This window comes from Orbicella faveolata, unplaced genomic scaffold (assembly GCF_042242905.1).
Source record: "Orbicella faveolata isolate gen_17 unplaced genomic scaffold, um_ofav_v1 contig_3, whole genome shotgun sequence".
Classification (NCBI taxonomy): Eukaryota; Metazoa; Cnidaria; class Anthozoa; order Scleractinia; family Merulinidae; genus Orbicella; species Orbicella faveolata.
Window position 1 is genome coordinate 17,858,138 of NW_028301558.1, and position 12,580 is coordinate 17,870,717.

At 40.5% G+C, this 12,580-nt stretch overlaps 2 protein-coding genes across 3 annotated transcripts; one reads left to right on the forward strand and one right to left on the reverse strand.

Moving 5' to 3' along the window:
* The first annotated feature begins 1,292 nt into the window (after positions 1 to 1,292).
* LOC110047854 (sulfotransferase 1B1-like) lies at positions 1,293 to 11,291 on the forward strand. Of its 2 annotated transcripts, none has more exons than XM_089298694.1 (4): positions 1,293 to 1,488; positions 9,591 to 9,926; positions 10,138 to 10,232; positions 10,713 to 11,291. In XM_089298694.1, the coding sequence occupies exons 1-4, from the start codon at positions 1,308 to 1,310 to the stop codon at positions 10,989 to 10,991; spliced, it is 891 nt and encodes a 296-aa protein (XP_089154820.1). In that variant the 5' UTR covers positions 1,293 to 1,307; the 3' UTR covers positions 10,992 to 11,291. The 2 variants fall into 2 exon arrangements, with proteins under 2 accessions (XP_089154820.1, XP_020609254.2); XM_020753595.2 differs by lacking the exon at positions 1,293 to 1,488 and adding an exon at positions 7,811 to 8,065.
* Positions 2,097 to 7,479, reverse strand: LOC110047853 (sulfotransferase 1B1-like). The gene is made up of 4 exons (XM_089298300.1): positions 7,299 to 7,479; positions 5,358 to 5,732; positions 3,464 to 3,558; positions 2,097 to 3,304 (listed from the first exon to the last, which is right to left on the reverse strand). The coding sequence occupies exons 1-4, from the start codon at positions 7,477 to 7,479 to the stop codon at positions 3,023 to 3,025; spliced, it is 933 nt and encodes a 310-aa protein (XP_089154426.1). The 3' UTR covers positions 2,097 to 3,022.
* Positions 11,292 to 12,580: the final 1,289 nt, after the last annotated feature.

The window sequence follows — 12,580 nt, forward strand, 5'->3', positions numbered from 1 at the left end:
AAACTCTTTCAACATAACTCGAAAGCAGACCTTTACCCACTTTGGCGAACACGAAAAAAGCCATTTGACGTAATCTATTGTCTATACAAATTGAAGCAATCTCATTGGTTGCTATGCATAGCAAAGAATTGTGATTGGTCCAGGAAAATCACGCCACTGTCAAACTTGACTCGAGCGTCGCTTCTCGTGGAATGAAAACTTACAGCGAAAGCAGAATTGAACTTCGAAATCTAAAAAATCTAAAAGAAAATGCTGGATAAGTCAAGTCAGTTTTTGTCACCAGAGTAGCCCTGTGAGCTGAAAAGCTTGGATGTTGCCTCGAATATTGCAGGAGTTGAAAAACTACGCTCGGAAAACTTTCGGCTGCGCTCAACCTGGAGGCCATTCGATTCAAGTTTTGAATGAAAGGAGCGTTGGTGAAGGTGGAAATTTAAGCCCTCTGTGGTTGGTGATTCTCAAATCAGTTTGAAATAGTGTCGGAGACACCTTTTAGCTGCGATACAGTTGGCCGTGAGCTGTAGCGAGCTATACTTTGCTCGCTGCTGTGCACTGAAACGGACTGGAACATTCGCATCGGAAAGCAAGGTTATATGTTTATTTTAAATGATTTTAAGAAGTGGTTGTGACGTTTCATCCCAGACAATAACTGTGTCAACAATTATTTTGAGACTGAGAAAAGTTCAATGTTTTAAATAACTTAATCTCATAAACATTTTGTTTACTGGGTTTGGTTAAATTCGAGATAAAGCAACGGTTCTCGGCTTACCAGGACTAATTTTGTGTTTGGTTTAGTCTCGCTCGACTGCCGACTGAGACTGCTCGAGTATTTTTTCTGAGTCATTTTCTAAAACAGAAACGGCTTTATCTTTCTTCTTCCCGCTAGACTATGCTTCTGGTACCTGTTCAATGCCTGGACAAGACTTTCTTGTACCTTATCTTTTGCCCAGTCATGTAAAATATTATCTAAATTCTCAAAACATTCCGCCATTTTAAAACATAGAGGGAAAAACTTTGAAATGATGACGTCAATCGTGCATCTGTCCATCATAGGCGAGAACCAATCAAAATGCGAGAATAACTTGGATTATTATATAAAACTCGATAGAAACACGGTACATGTTTTCTATTTCTTAAATAAATATTATCACCAAAGAGTGACTCGAGCCTGATCACTCATTGGGCAACCAGGTCAGAGTAGAGTTGCGTGATTCACAGAACAGAAACCCACCCACGTGCTGTTAAGTTACGTGACTTTGCCCATATTAGCGACATATTGTGTTTGTACTTATTAGCTTCTTGCAGCAATCATGGCGAGTTTTCCTGTCTTTCAAGTAACAGAAGGTGAATGGTCATCTGAAATATTCATTGATATTTTGGGTTTGAAAGTGCCTGCACATTTCATTTCCGATCCCCAGTTGCTTTGCGACTTTATCACGAATTTTCAGACGAGACCAGACGATATCTTCGTGGTCACATATCCCAAGTCAGGTGAGTTCAGACCCAGTAAGCATTAAAATTCAAAACATCGTGTTTTGTAGTATCAGAGATAGCCTTGCATAAACAAGTGATTACGAGTGGCTGCGATAGTCTTCCACAGCTGCCATGTTAAAGGGGCTCAGTCACGGTATTTTGAGTTATTTTGCCCACATACAAAATTACCTTTAAATGATAGGAAACCTGAAAATAACAGTTTAATAAGATAGAAAAACACCAAAGACATAATGATAAACCATAAAGGAACAAGGATGGCTAAGGATCGAGAAGACTGACACGGATTGTAAACGACGAATCTGAAAAATTGAGGCTAAACTTTTCAACAAGCGCAAACCGTGACGTAGCTCCTTTAAATCTCCGAAAGAGCGACCTTTTTACCCGATCAGCATATCTAACAGTCAGAAAACGCTGTCTTTCCCTCAGAGTGTTCCTGGCTTAGTGAGTATTTTGGCAAATTGAATGTAGCGTAGCTATATACTCCTGGTGAAACGCGGCGTGCGTTTGTTCGTGTCTTTGGTGTTGTGCATGGAACGGCCATGTTGTGTTACTGCAGAAGGAGGTCGTGCTAAAGATCTCGATTTCGTGACGAGCCCGAAGAAGGCTATAACAACAGGTTATTATTTTTATTCGTTATTGACTGAAAAGCGTACGGTGAAAGAACACCATAAAGTTTTTTTGATCGCAATTTTAACTTTCCGTTTTGTATTTTTTTTTTTTTTTTTCACCCTTTCCCCCGACAAGAAGCCTGTTTACAATCTAGTTGACATGAGTTAAATGGATGCGACTTGGAATGTGTACATTACAGCACGTATGTTGCACATAACACACACCCGGTGCGTTCATTTTCAGTAATTCGTTCCCAGGGTCTCTCTGATTCCCTGAAAATTCCCTAAATTTTCGAAAATTTAAGGTGGCTCTGAACCCCACCAATAGAATTTTTTTTAACCTTTGCCAAAAACTGCGTCTTATCATGGTTATCAAAATTTGATATATATATATATAAAATTCACCGTGCCGTTTTTGAATTATAAGCCCCTAAAGCTGTAATTAAGGGTGTTTTTAGGAGGTCATACTGTTGCTATGGTAACCTATTGTGTCACGAAAATGATAACAAGTTGTTCACCAATGATTGGGCAGTTTTTGATACCATGATTGTAGCATCAAGTGATAAAGAGTGGTTATAACGAACCTGTTTAGAGCCACCATAAGAGGCCCAAAAGGTCAATTTTCCTTGCACTGTTTTTAAAGGCTTTAAAAGTTCTGATAGTTCTGTATGACTCTGGTAGCAGGTTCCACAGTTTCGGTGCTAGGTAACGCTACGATTCCATTCCGTAGGTTGTGATGTTGACCTTGATGTTGTTGTGATGTTGGTAGTTTTAAAATGTCGGTTCCCTCAGATCATATTCCTAACAGTTATCAGGAGCCCATAGGCTCCTGCAGTCATTTTATCTTATAACTTTTATTTGACTTTGATAAATTGTCAAATAAACTAAACTAACTACAAATCCGATTTTCACCGTTCCTTCTGCTATATCTCAAAATCAAACTCTAATCCCCTTCCTTTCAATTTTGCCAACACTTCCTTGTCAAATCTCTCATTCAGTTCTGGAGTGAAGTAATTCTTCCAGTCTCCGACCGCGCCCTTCCGAAGCAGCGATATTTCGCCCTCAGCAGCTTTCTTAACTTGGTAACTTGCAGCATTTTTCTTCATTCCACTGAACGTACACTGTTCAGCAATGCGACTGATGAGATCATCTGATAGCGGCTTGTTAAGGAAGTCGGCGATCATTTGGACGTGAGAAAGTAGATCCTAAAGGAGAGATAATTATTATTATATTTTTCAGCTTATATCGAAGTTCCATTTGTCAAAGCTATATTTCTCGTGACAATCACCTAGGTGATATGCCTCTGCCGTTAACTATTATTAGCCTGCAACAGGCCAAGAAAATACAGGTCTCATATAACAAACCTTTTGTAAATCTTCATATTTAAGAAACAAGACATTTGAATCATCTTTGTGCTTCCACCATCCCAGAACATGGTCAGTCCATAGGTTCCAACTTACTGTATGAAACAAAAAGATTGATTCAGAACCAAGGTAATGCAGAAATCAAACATGAAACCTCTCAAAGCATATGTTCATTGCACTGGCTATTGTAATTATTTTTCTGCATGCTGCCTTGACTATATATTCCTGGATTGTTTCTTTTTTCATTAAAAAATAAGTGTAAATATGTTAACATCAGTTAAGTCAGAGTACACAAGTACATCCTTCAAGAAACTTCCAAAATGGTCCGGAACATGGTTTCTCGCGGTTTTAACCGCTCTGAGAAGAACGCGAGGTTGCCAATAGTCCATAGACTGATAAAGCCGCTGGGCATTTTTAGTTCTCGGATTTCAGTGCGTTTGACCTCAGCTCTCAATGAAAAATGATCAAAGTGGATGTCGATTACTGAACTTGGAGCATAGATCGTTTGTAAACAGTGGCAGGTTTTAATCCACAGGTAATACACCATTTCTACATCGAGCTAGAGAGGAGAACAGTGCATAGTTAGAACTTACTGGCATTGTTAAGAAATAGTGCAAAAAGCAAAGGTGACAGAACACATAAAGAGATGTGACGCGGTGGAAAGCATTCACGAAGTCATCACAGTGTTACCACAGGTAAAGTACTGCTTCTTAAAACTTGCCCGATCACCAAAGCTGAACCCTGTCGGACAGGGTTAGTACTTGGACACGTGACCAAGTAATAATACCCCTGCATTGTCTCCTCTTGTGGGATCCATTGCCAGTAAGAGTAAGTGCAGTTTCTTTTGTTCTTCTTCTTCTTCTCATTAACAGATTTGTTCATATTAGTAAGCCATGTCCACATTTAATTTGTAGTACCGTAATTTGTGGAAGGCGTGGTGGCCTCATGGTTAGTGCGCTTGTCGCCGGATCGAGCTCTGGCCGGAGACATTGCGTTGTGTTCTTAGGCAAGACGCTTTACTCTCAAAGCGCCTCTCTCCACTTAGGTGTATAAACGGGTACCGGCGAATTAAATGATGGGGATAACCCTGCGATGAACTACCATCTCCTCCAGGGGGTAATAGCAATACTCCTAGTCGCTTCATGCTACAGAAACCGGGATAAGCTCCGGCCTGATGAGCCACTTGGCTCGTATGCAGAATTTACCTTTTACTTTTGCCGTAGTTATAGCGAAACGAAGCGTTCGAATTCTCCTCAACTGTTCTATCCGTTTCCCGTCGAAAAATTTCAATCAAGGTTTTAATCAATCGCAAATTTATGCAACTCATCAATTTGTGATTATCAACGTCTACTTTTTCGAGAGTTGAGTACAATTAGTGTACAGTCGAGCCTGTATTATTGAAGCTGAATCCTCTATTAAGACTTTCGTCCTAAAATGTACTCATGTGGAGTATTTCTGCGATGAGATACTGAGTACTGGCCTCAAAGAACAAATGACAAACATTGCCATTAAAAAACAAATCACACGGAGATGAAATCCTTCCACCTGCACCTCAGCATCTTCAACATCACGAATAACTTTAAGTTCAGTAAGGCTCTGTGTGCAAGCGACGCGGAACCCTTATGTACTGGTCAGCAGATGTACGAATTTTCCAAGGTAAAAAAGAAAGAATGTCTGAGAAATATGCAAGCCCTGAACTTTAACCGAAGGGGGGCAGTCGAATCATGTGAGGAAAAAGGAGTTGTACAGCCAATTAAAATGCTAGCTTGATATGCTACCCATTTCTGTCAACCAATACAAGAATTGTACACTACGGTAAGTAAGAGGAATTTACGGGGCAGCATCAAGTTTTCTATTTTAAGGCTCAATTAGTTTAATAGCAAACCTTACTTACCATTTCCTTCAACAAATAACCTGGCATAAAACTCCCACGGCCCATTAAATTCATGTCCAAAAACGCTTGTCGCGAATTTAAAAAATGAGACTGCGACATCTTTAGGATTGCGAGCAATGTAAATATATTTACACTTGCTGTCCTCGTTTGCACTTTTAGGAACAAGATTGTAGGGAAGATGAGTCTTCACGATGCGGGGACTTGGCAAAGTTTTGTAGTTTGGTTGGGGAAATCTTGCACTGGTTGCTGTTTCTAGGAATGGAACTCTTTGCAAAATATGGTCACTTGTGACTTGCCCGTCGTTGAAAATCTGCCAGACAATTTCTTGAACCCAAGTTGTCCTTGAATGAAATGATGTTAAATTTAGTATGTAATGAAATTAACGAACAATTCTAAAATTGTAAAGACACAAATGATCATCGAAGTTATGTACACAACTTTAGCAGTTTTGAACATAAAGCCTGAAAAAAAAAAGGTTTTCTGATTAACTTCGTCCGCGGGTGTCCTCTCCCGATGTTGATTTCGTGCTAATTATTTAAAATTATTATTTTCCTTGTTACTCTCGATACACTCGATAGCCTTTTTGTTCAGACCTCTAAAATTAGTATAGGTCTCTAAGGGCCTGTTTACAAGGAGGGAGGGTTACCAAAGAGGAAAGTTAACCCAGGTAGGCGTGTTACAAAAGAGTTAATAATTAACTATTATTGCACAACTTATTAGAACCTGTTTTGAGCGGACACCCAACCTCGTTCCCAGGGTCTCTCATCTTACCACCCCTGGAGCGAGCGAGGAGGGGGCGGTAAGATGAGAGACCCTGGGAACGAAGTTGGCGGACACCCTGTATTAAGCGGACACTAATGAGGGTCCCAAGGGTGTCCGCTAAATACAGGTTTCACTGTACATGCACAGTACATGCGCAGTACATGCTAATCTGAAACGCCTTCCATCTGTAAACAGACGAGAAGGACTTCGATTATGTCCAATCCGATCCGATTTAGAGTGCAAATTCTACTCTGTTTTAAACCAAAAGTCAAATCTATGCCCTGTTTCACTGAGACCAAAAACGGCTCAAAAAGAATGACGCTGCACAGTACATCGGAGTACATCAGGTACATGGTAAAAATAAGGAAAATTGGAGGCTAACTAACAGCGCCAATTCGATTCAATTACCGCTTTTCTTGTGGCGTGCTTATGTTCCAAAATTTAAAATTACCTTTGCTTCTGATGTTACGTTTTAGCCTCACCAGATATAAGACCCTCTAAAAACTTGACGCTTTACAAAGTTGCAATTCGAAAGGTTCTTCGTGTTTTATAAAGTACATTTAAATTTCCAAGCTTTTGCGTTGCGTGACATGGAATGGCAGCCCGAGAGGGCTGTCGCGTAGTTCAAAAGATGGCATATCGTCAAAGTTTTGCTGATTGAACAGCCTTGCATTAGATGAAGTATTAATTTCAATGTGTCGGAGCTCTAAAATAATAACGTTTTGTTTTAACAGCAAAACTAAATGACGGATGTTTCTATTGCGTTACGGCCACCTTATATGCATGTTGCCGATATGCAGGTGCTACTCCGAGTATCACCAACAAGTATCTTGATCGTACAAAGCCTTTTCATAAATATCTGTGGGGTATTTCTTCAAGTAATGCGCGTACAAAAACCCTCAGAGACCTAAATCTTCGCGAAGTTGTTTTTAGATCAATTATCTCTCATATGCGAAATTATTGACTCTATTCATTGAGTGGTTACGATTGTTTGGTAAGTTAGTAACTTAGTGATAAAGCAATTGACAACCGGCCGCCGTTAACTTTGTTCTTTCGCAGACGTTTACAAGGGTAAGTCTCAATTTAGCACTAGTGGTCCCTGACATATCATGTCCACTGGACAATAACCTTTAGACCGTTTATACCCCTTAAACTTTTAATAACATGTTACTGCCTCACCAGACTTGGGATATGTGACCACGAAAACGTCATCCGGTCTCGTCTGGAAATCCGTGATAAAGTCGCAAAGCAACTGGGGATCGGAAGTTAAACTGGGAGGAATTTTCAAACCCAAAATGTCAATGAACTTTGCAGATGTCCATTCGCCTTCTGTCACTTGAAAGACAGGAAAAGTCGCCATGATTATTTGTGCTGAATCACGCTAGCACATACATTAGCAGAACCCCCTGCGCAGACATTGTTTGGGCTCGTCACGCACTCCTTCCCAACGAGGAGGAATGATTGCGTGACTTGGGTGACTTGACCGTCTCGGTCTCCAGGCTCGGTCCGTAAACACGCATAAAAAGAACTGGCCAATATCCAGCCATCTTCACCTCACACTTGGTCAGTTACCGATATATACATCATTAGTATTTAAAGTAATAATAATTTAACATAAATATGATCACCAAAGAGTGACTCGAGCCTTTTCACTCATTGCGCAACTAACAGGTCAGAGCAGAGTTGCGTGAACCCATCCGAAGTGCTGTAGAGTTACGTGACTCGCCCATGTTAAGCGACATATTGTGTTTGCACTGCAGCAATCATGGCGAGTTTTCCTGTCTTTCAAGTAACAGAAGGTGAATGGTCATCTGAAAAATTCATCGATATTTTGGGTTTGAAAATGCCTGCACATTTCACTTCCGATCCTCAGTTGCTTTGTGACTTTATCACGAATTTTCAGACGAGATCTGACGATGTCTTCGTGGTCACATATCCCAAGTCAGGTGAGTTCAGACCCAGTAAGCATTAAAATTCGAAACACCGTGTTTTGTACAAAATAATATCAGAGATAGATTGCATAAACAAGTGATCACAAGTGGCTCCGATAGTCTTCCACAACTGCTATGTTAAAGCCCGAAAGAGCGACCTTTTTACCCGATCAGAACAAACAGATATCATCGGCTAAGATTACTAGCATATCTAACAATCAGAAAACGCTGTCTTTCCCTTAGAGTTTTCCTGGTTTAGTGAGTATTTTGGCTAATAGAATGTGGCGTAGCTCTATATTCCTGGTGAAAAGCGACGTGTGCTTGTTCGTGTCTTTGGTGTTGTACATGCAACGGCCATGTTGTGTTACAGCAGAAGGACGTCGTGCTAAAGATCTCGATTTCGTGACGAGCCCGAAGAAGGCTACAACAACAGAGGATTATTTTTTCATTTGTTATTGACTGAAAAGCGTACGGTGAAAGACTACAAGTAATTTAGAGACAAAAAAAAAAATTAAGTACGTCACAGAACTATTGATATCCGAAAATATTAGGGAGTCCACCTGTCGGAAGGAACTTGCTCAAACAGCTTATCCGTGAAAATTCAGGATCTAAAATGCAACAGTTAAGCTCCGGCCAAACGATCGCAACATATTATCACAACATATTGCAGCATCGTTGGCCCAGCATTTGCAAGCTCCGGCCAAACGATCGCAACATTTCAGCAAAACATATCGCAACATTGTTGGGCGCAACATGTTGAGCGCGTTTGGCCACCCTGTTGCGACGTGTTGCGACATGTCGGAAATTGAAAATCGAGCTAGTGCGCATGCCCAGGTGCAGCATTGTTGTACGAGTCTGGCCAAACGACTACAACATCATGCAACATCGACAAATGTTGCAAGAAAAATTTGACCAGTTTCAAATTTGAGCCAACAACACCCAACATGTCGCAACACTTCGCAACAACTCGCAACAGGGTGGCCAAACGCACGCAACATGGTGCGCCCAACAATGTTGCGATATGTTGCGTTGAAATGTTCCGATCGTTTGGCCGGGACTTTAGACATAACGGTCTTCCTTAGGTAAAGTGCGCCTCCCATTTCACGCATTAGCCTCTCAACAGGTCCATGCAAACGCCTGCCACGCCACGCGCCGGGAAAAAAAGGTCGTAATACAATCGGCCGGCCGCACCATTAAGTTTTTTTTTTTTAATCGCAATTCTAACTCGCCGTTTTGTTTTGTTTTGTTTCTTTGTTTTTCTTTTTGTTTTTGTTTTCTTTTTCGTCCTTTCCCCCGATAAGAAGCCTGTTCACAATCTAGTTGACATGAGTTAAATGGATGCGACTTGGAATGTGCCCAGTACAGCACATATCTTGCGCATAACACACACCCGGTGCAGTCATTTTCAGTAATTCGTTCCCAGGGTCTCTCTGATTCGGCTTAGATTTGTAGCTCGATCACCGACTTCAATCCTTAGTTTGATTTCAAAACCAAAATTGTCTGTTTTATAATAAAACTAATTTAACACCATCTTATTCAGGAACAACTTGGATTCAAGAAATTGTCTGGCAGATCTTGAATGAAGGAGAAGTCAAAAGTACCCATGCTAGAGAGCGAGTACCATTCTTAGAACGGGCAACCCATCCAAGGTCTTCCCATCTTGACATCAACACTCTGCCAAGTCCACGAATTTTAAAGACCCATCTTCTTTACAATATTATTCCTAAAGGTACAAACAAAGACAGCAAGTGTAAATATATCTACCTCGCTCGGAATCCAAAGGATGTTGCTGTATCATTTTTTCAGTTCGTGACCAGTATGAAGAGATACAACGGGCCATGGGAATTTTACGCCAAGTTGTTTGTAGAAGGAAATGGTGAGAAAGTTTTGAAATCGGTTTTTTTTAACTTGCATTCTTTTGCCCCCACCCCAACACTTGCTCGCTCCAGTCTCCCTCCTTCTGAAATTTTCCAGGAACTGGCATTATGAAGATAACTGTATTGATGTTTTGAAATGTCAATTATCCTGAGAACTTTTATTTTAAACTTTTATGACTGGTTCTGAACTGATCTCTTTGTTACATGAAGTGGTTTGGAGCCACTGGAATGACCATGTTCTAGACTGGTGGAAGCACAAATATGATCCAAATGTCTTGTTTCTTAAATACGAAGATTTGCAAAAGGTTTGTTGACTAGAAGTAAGACCTGTATTTTGGTCCGCTCCAGACTCCTGGGGCAGTGGGAAAATGCATTTGGGCACGCCTTTTGCGTTTTCCTCTAGCTTGTGCGTGTTTCGAGCTGTTGGCCTGTGCTACCTGTATTTTAATGCTGTTACATATCCCATACTAGTGTTCAAATGCGACTGTTGGTGTTTTCCAAGAGTCAACCATCCTCGGAGTCACCCTGCCTTACATTTTAAGAAAAGAGTGAACAAAACGCCCAAAAAATCAAACCTTATTAAATGTTTTAATATTGCTACTTAATAGCACCTTGGAATAATGGAGTCACCCTCGTGTTTGGTAGCTTGGGTCGATACAGGGTAATGTTCTTCCCATTCAAACGACAAAATTCATATCTTTTCGCCATCACGTAAAACGAATTGAGTAAAATGTTCTTTAACGAACTGGCGCAGAATGGAAATGTAATTATTTTCTCTCCTCTAGGATCTTCTTTCCCATGTCCGAATGATCGCCAACTTCCTAGACCAGCCGCTGTCAGATGATCTCATCAGTCGCATTGCTGAGCAGTGCACATTCAGTGGAATGAAGAAAAATGCTGCAAGTTACTCAATACCAACCAAAGATGGGGAGTCTTCGATGCTTCGGAAGGGCGTGGTCGGAGACTGGAAGAATTACTTCACTCCAGAGCTGAATGAGCGATTTGAGAAAGAAGTGTTGGACAAATTGAAAGGAAGTGGATTAGAGTTTGATTTTGAGATATAATGCACATTTACCAAGACAGGGAACTGTCGAAACGCTACTAATCTAACTCAAATAATTTTGAAGGAATTTGCTATATTGTAGATAACAAATAATAACAGACAAAGAGAAGATATATAGAAAAAATAGCAGGAGAAAGGAAACATTTCCCCGGCCAATTAACATCTAACGTCTCAAGACTCTGCTTGCTAATTGCTAAATGCTAATAAATTCATATTAGTGATGATTCTATTTTCTGTCTGACTGGTTAGTGGTTGTGAGAAATATATCGAAAATATTCTAGATTAAAACTTGGCAAATGAATCGCTGGAAATCAAACTAAATGACCAGAAATTCCATTATTCAGCCGGACCTAACATATAAATAACGGTTTTTTCACGGTTTCCTTGAGTTATCCTGTTTTTGCCTCGAGACTGAAGCCTACAAATTAAATTTTCGGCGCGCCTGCTTATCTCATCGCTTAAAGTCAAACTTGGCTTGTCAACCAACAGTGTGGCTAGATGGCTAAATATACATTGGCCGAGTTCTTTTTCCTTGCAAGCAAAAAACGAATAAGGCCATCTTGATCGAACAAACTTGAAGGATTTTATTTACACATAAAGAACAACATTTATTTTTCTCGCGGGACACGGCAAGCTCTACCAACCGGGTAAGGCGTTGCCTGAGGTAAAGAGAATCACAACTAAGCAAAGCTGATACTACGTAGAAGCTCGAAACCTGACCACAACAACAACAGTATAGAGGGTCCACACTGAAAGCCAAGATGCAACCGTGGAGAGCTGTTTCGACCTGCTTGGGTCTGCGACTCGTCAGCACGGTGTAGCAGAAAGCAAAATAGAACAACCAGCACGAAGGCCGATAGAGATTTGCATGATAGCGTCTTTTGACTACAATTACCAGAAATCATTTCTTTTTTTCATTATAATTTAACGATAATTTCACTAATTTAAGACCCAGAAGGGTTTAAATAACAATTTCCCTTATTAGCATAAGAAACAGAAAAAGCGAAGTATTCTGGTAGTTGTTGTCAAATGACGCCGTCATGCAAATCGCCTGTTGTCCACTAAATGCACATGGTAATGACCTCAGCAGATGAAACTTTAAATAGAATTAGTATTATTATACATTATTATCAATATACGCGGCCAAATTGAAAACCGCCCTCTTGAAAACACGCGCTTTGCGGGCCGCAAATGACTCCTAGCGGGCCGTTAATGTATTAACGGCCCTGCAGCTGATTGGTTCTCGGTTCATCATCCGATGAATATTAACCAATCAGGTTACGTTTATTGACGCGGGAAAACCATTCAGGTGCGAACAGCTTGCGTAGTGAACGTTTGCCGTTTGGAAATTTCATTTTAAAATGGAAGAACTCCCAAATTTTCAGCTTTTTTCTAGTCAAAACTCGGACTTAGACAACGAGCAACTGAATGAGATTGAGCAAAAAGCTCAAGCGAAAAACACCAAGAGAGCAACTGAGTGGGGAGTAAAAAAGTTCGAGAAATGGTGTGAGAAAAGAAAAATTACAGTGGATCTCAAAACAGTAAGTGCAACGGACTTGAGTGAAATTCTGCGAAAGTTCTTCGCTGAAG